Genomic DNA, 14,872 nt, shown 5'->3' on the forward strand with positions numbered 1-14,872 from the left:
ATAAAAACTGAATAATTTAAAGGGAAACTAAGCACAGTATCTACTCAAATCGTTAAATTGCGAAACTACGTTGTGTACTATCTCTCTGAGACAGTCGGAAACAACATAAAAATATATTTGGCGTTTGCTTGGTAAAAGCTCAGCCACCTTAATTCAATGCCAATTTCAAGATAGTTTAAAATTACCTTCTCTAATTGCATTGAATAGCTGTCTATCCAAATCAGACAGCGCATAAACTTTCAGAGACAAACATATTAAAACAATCACAAATTCCACTTTCATTGTTACAAATGATGTAGGTTTCGATTGAAAACAATTTAATAAAATTGCAAAAAAACACTAATAGAAGAAACTTAAATAGCGTTATTAGAATAATTCAGAAATTATCGAAATTCCGCGAAATATTCTTCCATTCGAAATGGAAGAAATGAAAGTACTGATTATTCTCGTTATTTGTTGTAAAATTTTACTCGAATTTTGATTAGAATGAATCGAAGTGTATGGTGTGCCTAAGCAAGTGAGAATATGTTATCACAAAAAGAACGAATATGAACCATATGATCATTCTACGTATACAACAACAACAACAGCGAACATTTTAATCACCCGATTGAATCACTTCCATACTTATCATTTAAAGCGTGATCAACCAAAATCACTTAAATTAACAAAAAGATTGAACATAATAAATCGAATACAGCTATGCCAAACTGTGTGATTTTCGAAACTGTGTGATTAAATGTTAATTTTTGGTAATAATTTAGTTTTTGCTTTCAAATGCAACTTTTGTATAAGATCAATTTTACACATTTGCAGAAAAAAATAAGAAAAAAAGAACAAAACAAATATGTATAGCTATTTCGTTTACTATTCACAATGATTTATTTTTTACCATGATCAATGTAAACCAGTTCCACCAATTAAAAAATAACAAAAGAAATTTTTTAAATTCAAGTTGAATAAATATTGGAGAATAACAACATTGAAAAAGTTTGAGTGCCGTTCTTCTAGTTGCATTTATCGGCCAAGTCCAACACCTGGCCTGTGAAATGGAGTGGCAATCGAATGCAAGGGTGTACCAATAGGTTGCAAGGGTGTACCAAGCGGACTATGAATCAAACCATGCGGACGATGACCAAGACGATGATGATTTAATGTACGAGAAACTCTCTCTGAAAAATCACAAAAAATGAAAAAAAATCTCTTATTTGTTCACTTAATATGTCCGTTTATTTATCTGGCTTCATACGTGGTTCAGTACTTGCATGCACAACGGCAAAACAGATCAAAACGACAACAAAGAAAAATTTCATTTTGACTCTAGTTGGTCTTACTAACTTAATTGCTGAATACATAATGACCGTAATTCATTTAAATCCAATATTTATATCATCAATCATCACATTTTTACGTGATTTTGGTCACATAATACTTCAATTATCTGTTTCTTTGTGGTAGATAATCGGCTAGAACAGAGGATATTTTAGTTTATTTTCACAAAAACTTGTTTGACTTCTTATAACGTTCATATCTGAAATTTAATTTTAATTTCGGTTAAAAACTCATTTCGGTTTTTGTACGAATTTGGTTACACATTTATTTATATACGTCCAGAATCGAGTTTAAGTCAATTTTTACAATGAAATTCGATCACATCATCATATCGCATATCGCTATATCGCAAACATTAATAGATATGAATCAATGAACATAATACACTCGTACATGAGCAGTAAATCACTAAATTCCAAACAATCTAAATGTGCACGCCACATAAATATATGAGTGGATGTCTCCAAGTGACATACAGAAAGGTCCATAAGTGACAAGTTCATATATCCTGTAAATACAGGCTGTAATAATCCAAAAAGTGTTCGCATTTTTAGTGTACGTGACTATACTATATTCATAAACTCAGTTATTCAAATGCCAAAAATATCCTTTAAATTTAATCAATCCAAGTTCAAGTTAGAATAATTAAAAAGAGTCCAATGGAATTAAAAATACCAACATGAATTCATTTAAGAGACTCTGTTTTGACTTTTTTCTGACTCTTTTCCAACGACGAAGTGTTATTTAAAATTCGACGCATTTTTGACATAAGTTTACGGCCATTTAGTCTCCAAATTCAAGATATAAAAGAATTTTTAATGTGTAACCGAATTTTATTCAGAGTTTTCAAAAACATTTGCATTATTAAAGTTCAACAAAAAATCAGTTTGCTAGATAATTTCTATATATGCTTTAGATGAATAGTTTCTTTGAACTAAACTATCCTATATAAGCCGGAGTTCCAAGTCCTTGCGCTAAACCTATTCCATCAAGTCCCGCTGGACCAATGCCTGCAGTTCCAATGAAGCCGGGACCTAAAATGGGGCTAGGATACAGGCCTCCTCCAACAAGGCCACCTCCACCAAGGCCACCTCCACCAAGTAAAAAGCTATTTTGTGGAATGAACTGAGCTGATCGACTAAACCGCACTGAAAAAAATCACACAAAGAAATATTTTAAGAATTTACTTTCGTATAAACAAAACACTTGACGAGTAATTTCTTACATGGCACAGCATGCACAATGGCAATGCATAATAAAACGACAATCAAGATAAATTTCATATTGACTCTCAACGATGTAACGAATTCAATGGTTAAATGTACAATTGTTTTAACAAAATTAATCGTCCCCTATATATACGAGATTGAAAATTCAGTATTTTTCAATCAACGGTATATTTCAGCGTCTTATTCTTGTTTATAGTCGCCAAAATGTTTGCTTTTTAGAAACGAGTACTGTTTTTAGTTGATGTGCATTCAAAATCGAGATTTATCGTCCATATCATGTGGTTTGTGTCATGTGAATAATTAAATTTTACGTTGGCATTTTAAAATTAGAGTCTAGTCAAAAGAAACTAGTCTTTTATATCTTCTCCCATTGGAAATGTTTTGTGGACGTGATTCTTATGAATATTTTATCCGCAACAGAAATCATATTCATTGCAAATCTTAGACATTAATGGAAAGTTTTAAATCACGTTGAAATGGAGAATGGCTGATTCCATTACTGGAAGTAGTTGAAACAAAATGGTCATTTTTGGCATCGAAAATTAATTTTATCCCAAAACTAATATCAGATTTAATTTTCTCATGCCAAGAAACCCCCATGGACAGCATTTTGATTGAAAATAGACTATTTACAAACACAATAATGATATTTTGCTGCATGGAATTTCAATCAAAACTTTTTTTTGTTTCTACTTTATGCCGGCGTTTCGAATGTTGTTTTTATTCTTCTTCGAAGCTATAATATAACACCCCAAACGATATTATTTTTATACATGCATCAGAAATTAAAATCTTCATAAAAAAATTTAAAAAAATCGCTTCGAATTAAATTCAAAATGGAAATTCAGTGTGTTAGTTAAGTAGAAATATATAACACCAAAAAAGAAAAAAAGACGTTTTTCAATGTATTTCATACGGATAAAAGTTAGATTGGGGTCGACTATAGCGCATGCACACTACCGAATACCACCATCATTGCCGCATATTGTACTCTAAATTCGTATAGGGAATTGACATTTTTACTGCAATAGAATGCGGCATTCAAAGGTATTGGACAAACAAACGACATGAAATTTTGGTGTCTCTTTTGAAATTTAAAAAAACAAAAAACAAATCATTTTGGAAAAGAGACAAAATGCTTCAGTCAATAGTTGATAGTATTTTAAAGTGGGAAATCACTCAAATACTTCTCGTGCAGAAAGTGTAAGCAGTTTTATTTGGTGTTGTTGTACAAAGTAATGGTTTAACTTTATTCTCTCACAGATTTGAACCGGTCGAATCGTATCTGGAACTAATTAGCCATGTTACAACCGCACGATTTATGCACACATATTTCTTTCCGTTCTTTTTGATAATGGGCACCGGCGTTAAACAGTATGTAAATATAATGACGGCAGCAATAATATCGCACATCAGTGTGATTCTGTTGAAGTGGTGAGTAAGAAATGCAATCAATATCAATTGTACAAGAAAATTATATTCAAAATGATTAATGGAATTTTGGCAGGATGTTGGCTGGAACACGACCTTACTGGTTTGTGAATGAATCCGACTTATTTACAAATTTAACGCGGCCAAATATTCGACAGACATATCTGACATGCGAAACAACAGCAGGAAATCCCAGCGGTCACGTTATGTTCACAGCATCGATTTTATTTTTTGTCATTCGTACGATATTTTATCAGTCGCCATGGTTTCGACGCTATTTGAATAAACCGTTTAAATATTTCTTATGGAATGTATACGTTGGCGTTTTAGGATTCATATCAATATCGCGAATGTTTTTCGCGTGTCATTTTTTCCATCAATGTGTTTTGGGCAGTTGTTTTGGCATTATAATCAGTCAATTTCTTCAACATCGAAAAGTCAATCGACTCTTAATGGAAATGCATCGTGGAATGGCATTACTTTTCGGAATAGCTGTACTAAGTCTTTGCATTACCGTTTATTATGCACATTATATACTTGCACATGATCCACAATGGGCAGTGAAAAAGGTATTTCAATTTTTCTAATTCAAAACTGAAATATTTTTTCAATGTGTGCTTTTTCCTGTTGTATCAATATAGGCATTCAATTGGTGTAAAGACCCGTATTACATAAAACCTGAAACGACGCCAATTTATTCATTGGCCCGTGAATTTGGACTCATGTTTGGTCTAATACTCTGTTCACCACAATCGAAAAGGTAAAATCTGCTTTACACGGATTATTTATTTTGAACACGGTGAAACTTCAATATGATTGACAGTTCTGTAGTTCGGAACAATACTGCACATGACCAACTGCAATGCCATCTATTTGCCAATAGAATGGATTATTTCGTTCTAATTTGCGATTGTTGTTTATTTCAACAGGTTCAACATTCAAATGGATGTTAAGTGGAGTTTGCCATCTGTTTTTATCATCACATGCCTCAATAAATATATTCTCAGCCAAATACCACGATGGAATGGTGCTATTATTTTCTACTCAGCTACATTTGCAACCAATTTGGCATTTATCGTAGTTCTATTGAATATCGTTCCTTTAATCGCTCGAAAACGTAAAATTAAAGTTTAAACATTTGAAATTGGAAATTCAAATTGATCGTTCATTTTCATTTTTGTATCTTTAAGTATTCAATAAATTACGCTTTTTTTAATTTAAATTTTTGTATTTTCATTCAAACTATATACAAATATGAAAAAAATGAAAAAATTCGTCGTTGATTTAGTTAAATTGATCCAATAGATAGTCGAAATTCTTCACAGGAATAGCGCAAGAACGAACTATGCTGGAAACATTCAATATTTTTCACTTACCACAGGGTTTTTCACTGCTTTGTGTCCTCTTCTTTTTTTCTTTGGTTTTTGCATTTAATGCATGTCGGTTTGTTCGATGTTGTTCACACATTCTTTTACGTATTGCGTTGTTTATTTGTCTCTTGTTGTTGTCGGCTCTTCGTTGTACACCATTCCGTGTGCTCTTCATTTCTTTTCAGTTTACATGTCATTTTTCTTCTAATTGTGAACAATCCTCGTTTCAACAACTTTTTCCTATTAAGCAATATACATTTCGTTGCGCTGTATTTTAAAGTCGAAAATAGATAGACAGGAAGAGGCAACATGTTGCGAAAAAGACATGTTTATGGCAACACACAATTTGACCATGAAGCGATTATCAACAGTTCATGGTTCTTTTCGTTGCTTCGAATTTTTCGGACGTCAAATGGTCAACATGAAACTACGACTATGTCGCAAAAAAAATAAACAAAAAGGGTCGCCACGAAAATCTATTGAGTATTGCACACGCCGAATTTGTGTACCTATAAATCACAATGTTCGCTGCTTTTCTTTCAGTAGGAAGAATACATGCTCGGAAAAGTGTCGGATTGGTGTGCCCAAAAAAAAATCCGCTGTGCGACACATGAAGTGGTAGTTTCTCTTCTTTGTAGTAGACTGTGAATAATTTACTTTGTAGGGAAATGTCGATATTTTGAGAACCATCACCGCATTGGCATTTTTTTCTGCAAAAATTCATTCTCATTTTGACCAAAAAAAAAGTCGTGGGATACTTTCCGATCCACAAACAATTGAGATGCGTAAGCGACAATGAATTGAAATTTGCACCCAATGATGCTTGGTCATTGTTACTACTTGTGAGTTATGTATAATTGGAGTGTATTTAAACGTATGAACATTTTTGCAATATTTATAATATTTCGACTTAAAACATATTAAATACATATAATTGTAAAGAGATATACAAATGAATTGAAAGTATCAAATTGATCAAATTAAATAGGCAAACATATATTCAACTTTGCACGTTCAATTCTCTAGACCTATATATCGTTTCTTTCGACGCAGGATTTTTTCAGTCTTCGTTCCGCAGTCTATCTCTTTTCAACAAGTCATAGAATATAAAGGCTTCAAAGGTAAACAGAAAGGGTGTGCAAAAGAAAACTGTTTTATGATGCACCAAGTGTATTGACAAAGTAAAGAAAAGTTTGTTCCCAGTTTTCTTTCTTGTATATTCTCCCTTCGCTTTTCTTTTTCGAATATCTTTATAAGAATTTCTCCTTTCTTCCTCTATGACCCCTTCATTATCACTTACTGTGCCGTATGCTGTTTTATGGTCTGAGGATATTCTTTCTTCCAATTTCTTCACTCTTTTTTTTATTACCAAAAGGTTTGCTGGAAGAGAGAATGGAATAGACTAAATGGGAAAATGAGTGAGCAATTATTGCCGGTTATAGGATTGGAGAAGGTATGTAGCAAAATTTACATGTTTATGATTTTATGTCTTTATTTTTCATGGAATGATCAAAGTAGCAAACCTCTTTCTCTTACACCCATTCTCTCTCTCTCTCTCTCTCTCTCTCTCTCTCTCTCTATGTACATGTACACGTTTCCTCTTAATGATTCTCGATATTTTTTTTGCAAATAAAATGCATTCTGCACATACAAGCAAGTACAAAAACCTATTGTCATTTTTTTTAACGGTGCCTTTGCAAAAATGATAAAAAAAGACAACAGTTTACAGTTCCTGCTACAGTAATTGTAAATGTCTGTTGAAGTCATTCGCATCTTTTTTCCATTTTGTGAACTTTTTAAAATGCACAAAGTTCGAAAATGTATATGAAAATATTGTGCTCAACACAAGTATCACTTACCTTTCTGCCTTTTATTTTTTTTCTGTGTAAAGTGGCCAATTTGACTTACATTAGAAAACTTTTTTTTATAAATTATTATTTGAAATAATGATTACGCTTTGCCAAGATGCATATTTAGCATTTTCCTTCATCTAGCATAGGTGACCAGCGCCTAGTGTATTATTGAATCCGAATTGAAACAAAAGAAAAAAAAACAAATTCAGAACAGTAGAGAATAAAACGACTTCGGTGCACTTTTGCATTCATCTCTTTTGTGACGTATTTGTCATGAAAAACCGATTTAAGAGTAGCCAGAAAATGGGTTAACAAAGGTGGGTTGGAAGCAATTTATTTTGAGACTTTTCTAAAATTGTGTTAATTGAAGAAACAGTAATGACCCATACGTGTCGTGATTTGTTCAAGTAAACCAGAAGAAGTCATTTAAACAAAAGCACATTGTAAACGTTCAAATTTTAATTCTAATCCTATTTCAATCTTGAAATGGACAAAATGGCAAACGGTAGCATAAAATCAATGTTGGTTTCACAGAAGAAAGGCCACGAAAGGGTTATTCAAATGGGCTGGCTGTTTTATTGCACTGCATCATTTTGTCTGTGTGTGCACTTGCATTGAAACAAAAAAGAGTTAAGCTTGTGAACAAAACACAACGAAGGAGTAAGTTGGTTTTGTTGTTGACAGGTACCATTGCCTTATAAAGTCGGAACTGATACACATGAAATTTTAATAAGATGATACTGAATAATGGCATTTAACAACCATTTGCTTGCGCTTGAATTTTTTGTTTCATTCACTGCATGTTCATCCATTCCAGAAAATGAAATGCGATTCTTCGCAAATGATTGTTTTCGTAGTGATATTCATCAACGATAATCTTGACAAAACTTTTTGTACACGGGTAAAGGATGACAATTCAACGAGATAAATCAATAATAATTCAATTAATTCATGTGTGTGGCTGCAACATGTATTAGGAAAATCATGAAGAAATCAAAAGAAAAAAGCACATAAAAAAAAGTCAAAAGGAATATGGCACAGGTTTAGGGGTAAACATTGGAACGTGAAAAAAGGCTGAATAAAGGGGGAAAGAAAATTGATTTCCCTCCGGATTTGATTTCCCATGAATTAAAAATGCTCAATTATATAAGAGGGAGGAAACGGATGCCTACACTCGTAGGTGCAATGATACCATGATTAGTTTTTGGAAGTGAAAAATATATTTGAAGATAAAAATGAGATAAAATATTTTGTTTTTAACTGATAAACGATTAAACTAACAATAACGACATATAATTGATAACTATATTTGTATTAATTAAAAAAAAACTATATCGTCAAAGCGAAAACAGCATTCATGCAAATTCAAACACGTTAAATGGATACCAATGAAAAACTAACATTCAACACAGTGAACCAGTTTTAACTTTGCTGAGCTCTTTAATGTGCGAATCCTTTTTTTCACACAGTCATAAAAACATCCAAATGCAACGATAATAAATCTATGAGCATTGCATGATTGTAAAAGATTCGATACAAAATCCAAAGATGAAAGTGAATACCGACATTTTGAGCATCAAATCTCGAACTTAAAAAAATGATCGGTTTGAATTCTATTTCTAACCAATAGAAAAACGTAACAATTGAATGCTGTGTTCTATGAATAGAAAACGTAAATGCTCTGCTTATTATCAGAAAGAACTGAACTGCGAAATTCTATGGATGTTGAATGCATGCTGTTTTTAAATGAAACATCCGAACGTGATTTGATTCCGCTTTGAATGAATTGAACAGCGGGATTGGGAAATTTTGGAACCAATTAGTATATTTCCGATTTGTGACCATAAGCGAATGTTTATTGCGGTTTTCGGCAAGCGTCCGTGGCTTACTCCCACATTCAAGCGCGTTTGATGTTAAATTGTATGGAAAACGAATTGGTCACAAAGGCATTATTGCCGATCGAATTTAATGTATCGTTCAGTAATCTGCTAATTCCAGCCTAATAAAACTGGATAATTGCTAGTCATTTCGATACAATAAAATCGTTTGTTTGACAGTTATATATATATTTTTTTATTCATAGTTATTTTAATTTAAAGGAAATGTAAAATAAAATGAAAGGCGTATATGATCGGGTATGAGTTTTGGAATAAAAATGTGTTTAATTGTTTTGATGAATGTGTTGAGTTGATTTTGTTGTAAAATCGATTTGTTGAACGGTTTAGGTGGAAGCGGTTCAATGATCATTAGTGCATGTCAGATGGTTCACCTTTCTCTGGTGTGCCCCGTGGAGATTTGATCCTGATTCCATGTGTCGGTAGTCCAGCCTTCATATCAGAAATAGCCAAAAGCGATGGTCCGACTGGTGATGGTGATATCGATGCTGATGCATGTGGTGTCGTGCTATGGGCCGGTTGCAATGCACCACCTGAATAATATCCACTACTACCATTCAAACCGTCCTTGTATACCGATGGCAATGACGGTGGTGTTCGATGTAAATATTCCTTATTAACACAGTTACGTAGGCTATCCGGAAAATGACCAATAATGGCGCGTCGCATTTCATTGGCAGCCATTTCACGTAGTTCAGTGGCCGATGCTTCGCTGTAAAATGCGGCATGTGGTGTACAAATCAAATTTGGTGCATCTTTAAGTGGACCTTGAAATACATTATACGGTTCATTGTCATGGACATCGATTGCCGCTGCTCTTATCCGTCCTTGTTTTAAAGCCGACGCCAAAGCTTCTTCTTCAACTAGTGCTCCTCTGGCCGTATTGACTAAGAATGCACCAGGTCGCATCTATTTATATCATCAATGAAATCGTTTGTTAATTTATGTGAAAATGTCATAGAAAAAACGTCATGTGTGAAATTACAAAACACAAACCTGTTTAATCGTTGCTTCATTAATAAGATGGTGATTGTGCTCGTTCAATGTACAATTAAGCGAAACACAGTCTGATTGAAACAGCAAATCTTGCAATGTGTATACCCGCGTGATGCCAAGGGATCTTTCAATGCCATCAGGTAGATATGGATCGTAAAAGATAACATTTAAGCCAAAACCCTTGGCACGTAAAGCGACTGCACTTCCAATTCTTCCCAAGCCAACTAAGCCAAGAGTATCGCCTCGAATTCTAGTACAACCCTGCATACAAAAAAATATGATTTTTTTTATTTTATGACTTACAAAAAAAAATTTGTTTCTCACCTGTGCAGCCTCTCGAACTTGATCCGGACTAGTGAATTTCTTGCCATCACGCACCATGTTTGCCAACCAATACGTTCGACGATATAAATTCAAAATGAGACACAATGTCGTATCAGCCACTTCTTCAACACCAAATCCAGGTACATTACAAACAGCAATGCCAAGTTCACCGGCCGCTTTTATATCTATGTTGTCGGTCCCACTTCCGACGCGCACAATGATACGGAGTGCCTTGAATTTTTCCAAATCTTCTCTTGTCAATGTTATTGTATGCCACATTAAAGCACCGGTTGCTTCGTTCAACACTTTTTCATGAATTTCCGTCGTGCTTTGTGCATCACAAAATGCAACCGTTGCAACATCTTTCAAAATTGGCATTTCAATGGCACAATCACGGCCATCGAGTAAAGCGACCAATGGTCTTGGAAGTGGTGGTACACCATTTAAAATTGGAATACGTGTATCAATTCGTTCACGTTTCGACATCATCACCGATTTTGTTTACTTTATCGCTTAAGCTAGTATTCAATTGATTCTTTGCGAATGTTCCGAGCAAAAAAAAAAACACTTTGATTCTTCTCTCGTTGAATCTATATTTTTGGCAGCAAAAAATTCTCTTTGCAGTGTAAATTCAATTTGATTTTTGTGAAATTTAAATATTTTTATTTTAAATGTGCTCAAATTTTTTGTTCTTCACCGAACGAACGACATGCTGAGACTGACCTACAAATGGCCGCACAAAGAAAGTACAACATTCTAATCACTTTCTCCCTTCCACTCGCACTAATTACGTAAGGAAATTTACCTCAACAAATATTCAGAGAGGTATCAGTTTAACTAAACAAAAGCGGTCGGCTTAATTCCACTTTCGATACCTGAACACAGAATTGAATAGGTCACAAAAAAAATGAATAAGAATAGAAACTAATGATCTATATTCTTTGTCAAAGATTGGGACGAAAGTCATAAAAAAAAACATTTACGATATGTTTTAATGTGTTTCAAAGAATCTGTCTAAAATATGCAAATTATAAAATATTTATTTATTTGAAAAGCCACTTTCTTGTCGATATTTGCTTTCTTTTGTTGAAGATGCCATTCGTATTCTATCGATTGAAACAAATGGACGCTTATTTTTGGACCGAACTCATCTCTAACAATTGATCAAATGAAAAATATGTGAACGGTCCCGATTGGATGCATATTGTCGTTTACATGTAAAACCAAAGTGACCATCTAGAATTTAATCAATGCCATTAATTTCCACGCGCGCAAAATAGTATTGACGTTCACCAACAACAATTGATTTTGGCGATACAATGTGAACGAATTGCAATGTTGGGGTGGTCAAACTTGAATGTGGTTTCACTTCAATGTGCAAACTGAAAACCATTATCAATGAACCACTGGACAGTAGAAAATGTGAAATGGAATCGGATACATTGTCACATTTAGGCAGAGTATATGTTTCAAAACCTTAATATCTAATAGTTCCTTCACACACCAAATGGTACAGAATACCAATAAAATGAATACATGCGCAAATAGTGTGAATTTATTGCGCCAAAAAAATGTGAGTAAACCATTTATAAATGGAGAAACAGTGGCTTTAAATAAACGAATCAAATAAAGAGAAACATATAACTATTAGCAGAAATTTAACATTGTAAATAATGAATGAACGGCGGACGAGTGATGAAATTGATGATCACAATTACAATCAACACATATGCTCCGATTCCCCTTGTCATTATTCACTTTACAAAGGCTAAACGTTGTAATTTCACTATGTTTCATTTTGACATACAGCTTGAACACATTTGTTTTAGTTTCGTGTTGTAAAAAAAAAGAAATCATTTTCTCTTTTTCGAATTAATACCAAGGGAATAAAATTGAACAATTTCCACTGCAAAAAGTCGAATCACTTTAATAATTCGCTGTTACTTTATTCCCTACTGTTTTATAATAATATTTATTATCTACTTTACCATAGTTATTATTTACATTGGATTCTATCGAAGGGGTAACGAACTGGATTGAGCATGGTCATCTTTAGAGAAAAAAAAAATAGACAATTCAGACAAGGAAATTGGATGATTAATAGTTTTGTTAATCAAATCGATACAGTCTGAAAAAGTGTGATGAAAAAAAGAAGAAATTGATACATTTGCAAAAGACAATTTGCACCCAATAATAGGGTGAAATCGTTTATTCAAAAGAGACATTTTTTTGATGATTCTATTCTTTTTCACTTATGAAAAGATGTCTCTGTCGAAAAAATATAATTTCTTTTTAATTTGTTCAATGTTCAGCATTTCAATATACAAATGCAAATTTAAACAACAACAATAAAAATAATAATAATAAAATCGAGATACATGTCTCGTTTCATTTGTTTGAGAGAACAATTGCATTGTCCATTTCACTAATTGATTACAATCATTTTTTGTTTATACCTTTACCGTTGTCCATGGTTCGTAAAGGTAAATAAAATCTGGATCGATTTTGACAATAGAATTTATGGAGTATACATTTTTTTATTGACATATTGGTATATGCGAATTGTGCTTGTGATGAATATGAAAAGTACCTGCTCATGTCAATTATACCAAATAAATGGCTGAACAAAGGGCAATTGCTGTGTAAATACAAAAGCAATGAAATGATGTGAAAGAGAACGATCAAGTGCAAAGAAGAAACATTTATAAGGGAGAATAAACTTTAGAAAATAAAATAATGTATCAGTTTTAATCGACACCTGTGTCTTCGCTAAATGGCTGAAAAATAAAAGCCAGTATCTGTCTTCTCTTGAATGCAAATGGTATTTGCCAACCCCCAGAAGAATGGCAGTTGATGAAACCAAAGTTTTCTCCAACATTTGCTTGATAAATGATTGTTTCGCTCAAAATAAAGCGTAATAAATGTTTGCTGAAAATAAATGGCTAATCAAAGAACTTTGCGTGAAACAGTTTATTTGCTAAGCAAAGCATTGAGGAATTGAAAATGCTGATACAAATGAAAAACGTATGGTTCATTATGTAAAGATTGGTTCTATAAATTACGCGTGAATCTGATTAAGCGGTTATTCGCAGTAAATGCGGCACAAGCACATAAAGAGCCATAATTGGTGAAATTCTAATACAGACACGATTCTTTGAAAATATATATTGCCGATTTATTTGGAAGTAGTGCTTGATGTATAAACGAGTTAATACAAATAGCAATTATCCAGGTGGACTGAGTGGATGTGTCTGCGGTATTCATATTATAAACAAAAAAAATGTCAATCCACAACGACGATCACAGACATTATATTGAGATATTTTCAGCCAGATGACTCAGCTCAGCCAGATATCGTCAGGAGCTGAAATTGTGTGAAAACAATAGAAGTGGTTGTTATAATTAAATTGCTATAATCACTATAACAATCACTTTTATTGTTTTCACTCAAGCTTGGAGCAAAAAACAAATGATACCAATCGACAGATCTTAAGTCGTGGTTGGCTTTTTCAAACCAAAAATGTACCCACTTTGGGTGTCAAAAGCAATGGAGCGAGAAAAAAAACGTGGAACCCCCGTTGAAAATTACCTTAAGATTGACATCTTTTTGGAGGTGTATTTCCACTCCAGAAACCCTAATTTAAACTCGATAAAAACCACCTCGTGCATATATGAATCAAAGTTGTCTTCAGATGTCTTTAGATTTCGATACAAATTCTTGGGAAAATCTCATTTCCAAGGAATTTTCCTGGACGAACTTTCGAAAAAGAAACTATTGTCTCTATCGAATGAGCTCGGGAATCTGACAAAATAGGTTACATGAAGATACATCAAGCAATAAAGTATCTAGCGAATAATTCGCGTTTTTTTAACCACTTTCAGTGAAAATAATTTGAATTGTATGATATATTTCAAACTTAAAATATTTTCCTTGTTGATTTGTTGCGACCACTTAATCATTTGAATATTTAAACCAATTCTGTAAAACACAAAACGCAAATAAAGCAATTAGTGGATGTGAAACAGTAGCAACGCCGAATATTCTACGAGAGAGTATTTAACCATTGTCAGAATTTGCGACGAGAAACTTTTAATTTGTTTAAAACGATGAAATTGCTTCGAAAAAGTTTGGAATTTATTCTGATAAAATTATATGATTTTATTATAGCAACACTTTATCGGGCGCTTATAAGCACTTTTTTTTATTTAAAATATTGTTTTTTTTTTTTGTGACAAAAATTTAATAACAATTTAACGAGGTGCATTGATATATCCCAATGGAATACCGAATATGGTGGGGATGTAAGCCTCATGTTGATTGAGTTTAATTTTCACTTCACTCGTGTAATGTTGAAGGAAAAAAATTATATCATTTCTCCCCTCAGATTTCTTTTTTATATACGTAGGTTGCTCCATAATTTTTTTTAAAATGGTACTTATAG

The 14,872-nt window shown here is 33.1% G+C and overlaps 4 protein-coding genes and 1 long non-coding RNA gene across 6 annotated transcripts in view; 1 reads left to right on the forward strand and 4 right to left on the reverse strand.

The window, feature by feature from the left end:
- LOC116338545 (serine/threonine-protein phosphatase 6 regulatory ankyrin repeat subunit B-like) overlaps window positions 1–321 on the reverse strand; it is a 10,754-nt gene extending 10,433 nt beyond the window's left edge. For both annotated transcript variants that reach the window (XM_031763887.1, XM_031763886.1), the window contains exon 1: window positions 186–321. In XM_031763887.1, coding sequence (XP_031619747.1) covers window positions 186–282 — 97 coding nt within the window. In that variant the 5' untranslated portion in view covers window positions 283–321. The remainder of the gene's footprint in view (window positions 1–185) is intronic.
- Window positions 322–850: 529 nt separating this feature from the next.
- Window positions 851–1,346, reverse strand: LOC116338881. The gene is made up of 2 exons (XR_004200936.1): window positions 1,250–1,346; window positions 851–1,172 (listed from the first exon to the last, which is right to left on the reverse strand). It is a non-coding gene; the product is annotated as an uncharacterized LOC116338881 (long non-coding RNA).
- An 852-nt stretch (window positions 1,347–2,198) lies between these two features.
- Window positions 2,199–2,640, reverse strand: LOC116338880 (acanthoscurrin-2-like). Its single transcript, XM_031764409.1, has 2 exons — window positions 2,558–2,640; window positions 2,199–2,480 (listed from the first exon to the last, which is right to left on the reverse strand). The coding sequence occupies exons 1-2, from the start codon at window positions 2,613–2,615 to the stop codon at window positions 2,272–2,274; spliced, it is 267 nt and encodes an 88-aa protein (XP_031620269.1). The 5' UTR covers window positions 2,616–2,640; the 3' UTR covers window positions 2,199–2,271.
- Window positions 2,641–3,400: 760 nt separating this feature from the next.
- LOC116338688 (glucose-6-phosphatase 2) lies at window positions 3,401–5,126 on the forward strand. Its single transcript, XM_031764099.1, has 5 exons — window positions 3,401–3,764; window positions 3,825–3,995; window positions 4,069–4,561; window positions 4,634–4,752; window positions 4,922–5,126. Exons 1-5 carry the CDS (start codon window positions 3,697–3,699, stop codon window positions 5,124–5,126), a joined length of 1,056 nt encoding a protein of 351 aa, XP_031619959.1. The 5' UTR covers window positions 3,401–3,696.
- A 4,220-nt stretch (window positions 5,127–9,346) lies between these two features.
- Window positions 9,347–11,133, reverse strand: LOC116338698 (C-terminal-binding protein-like). Its single transcript, XM_031764114.1, has 3 exons — window positions 10,431–11,133; window positions 10,107–10,367; window positions 9,347–10,019 (listed from the first exon to the last, which is right to left on the reverse strand). The coding sequence occupies exons 1-3, from the start codon at window positions 10,917–10,919 to the stop codon at window positions 9,462–9,464; spliced, it is 1,308 nt and encodes a 435-aa protein (XP_031619974.1). The 5' UTR covers window positions 10,920–11,133; the 3' UTR covers window positions 9,347–9,461.
- Window positions 11,134–14,872: the final 3,739 nt, after the last annotated feature.

This window comes from Contarinia nasturtii, unplaced genomic scaffold, assembly GCF_009176525.2.
Source record: "Contarinia nasturtii isolate CC-2019 unplaced genomic scaffold, AAFC_CNas_1.1 Cnas_scaffold_414, whole genome shotgun sequence".
Taxonomy (NCBI): Eukaryota; Metazoa; Arthropoda; class Insecta; order Diptera; family Cecidomyiidae; genus Contarinia; species Contarinia nasturtii.

Bases quoted from the DNA above. Each gene is read 5' to 3' on its own strand.
- LOC116338698 (XM_031764114.1), bottom strand. From the start codon at position 10,919: ATGATGTCGAAACGTGAACGAATTGATACACGTATTCCAATTTTAAAT. The intron at 10,368-10,430 runs GTGAGAAACAAA...TTTTGTATGCAG, and splicing joins AAGTTCGAGAGGCTGCACAG to GGTTGTACTAGAATTCGAGG. The intron at 10,020-10,106 runs GTTTGTGTTTTG...TGATATAAATAG, and splicing joins ATGAAGCAACGATTAAACAG to ATGCGACCTGGTGCATTCTT.
- LOC116338880 (XM_031764409.1), bottom strand. From the start codon at position 2,615: ATGAAATTTATCTTGATTGTCGTTTTATTATGCATTGCCATTGTGCAT. The intron at 2,481-2,557 runs GTAAGAAATTAC...GATTTTTTTCAG, and splicing joins CATTGTGCATGCTGTGCCAT to TGCGGTTTAGTCGATCAGCT.
- LOC116338688 (XM_031764099.1), top strand. From the start codon at position 3,697: ATGCTTCAGTCAATAGTTGATAGTATTTTAAAGTGGGAAATCACTCAA. The intron at 3,765-3,824 runs GTAAGCAGTTTT...ATTCTCTCACAG, and splicing joins ATACTTCTCGTGCAGAAAGT to ATTTGAACCGGTCGAATCGT. The intron at 4,753-4,921 runs GTAAAATCTGCT...TTATTTCAACAG, and splicing joins TGTTCACCACAATCGAAAAG to GTTCAACATTCAAATGGATG.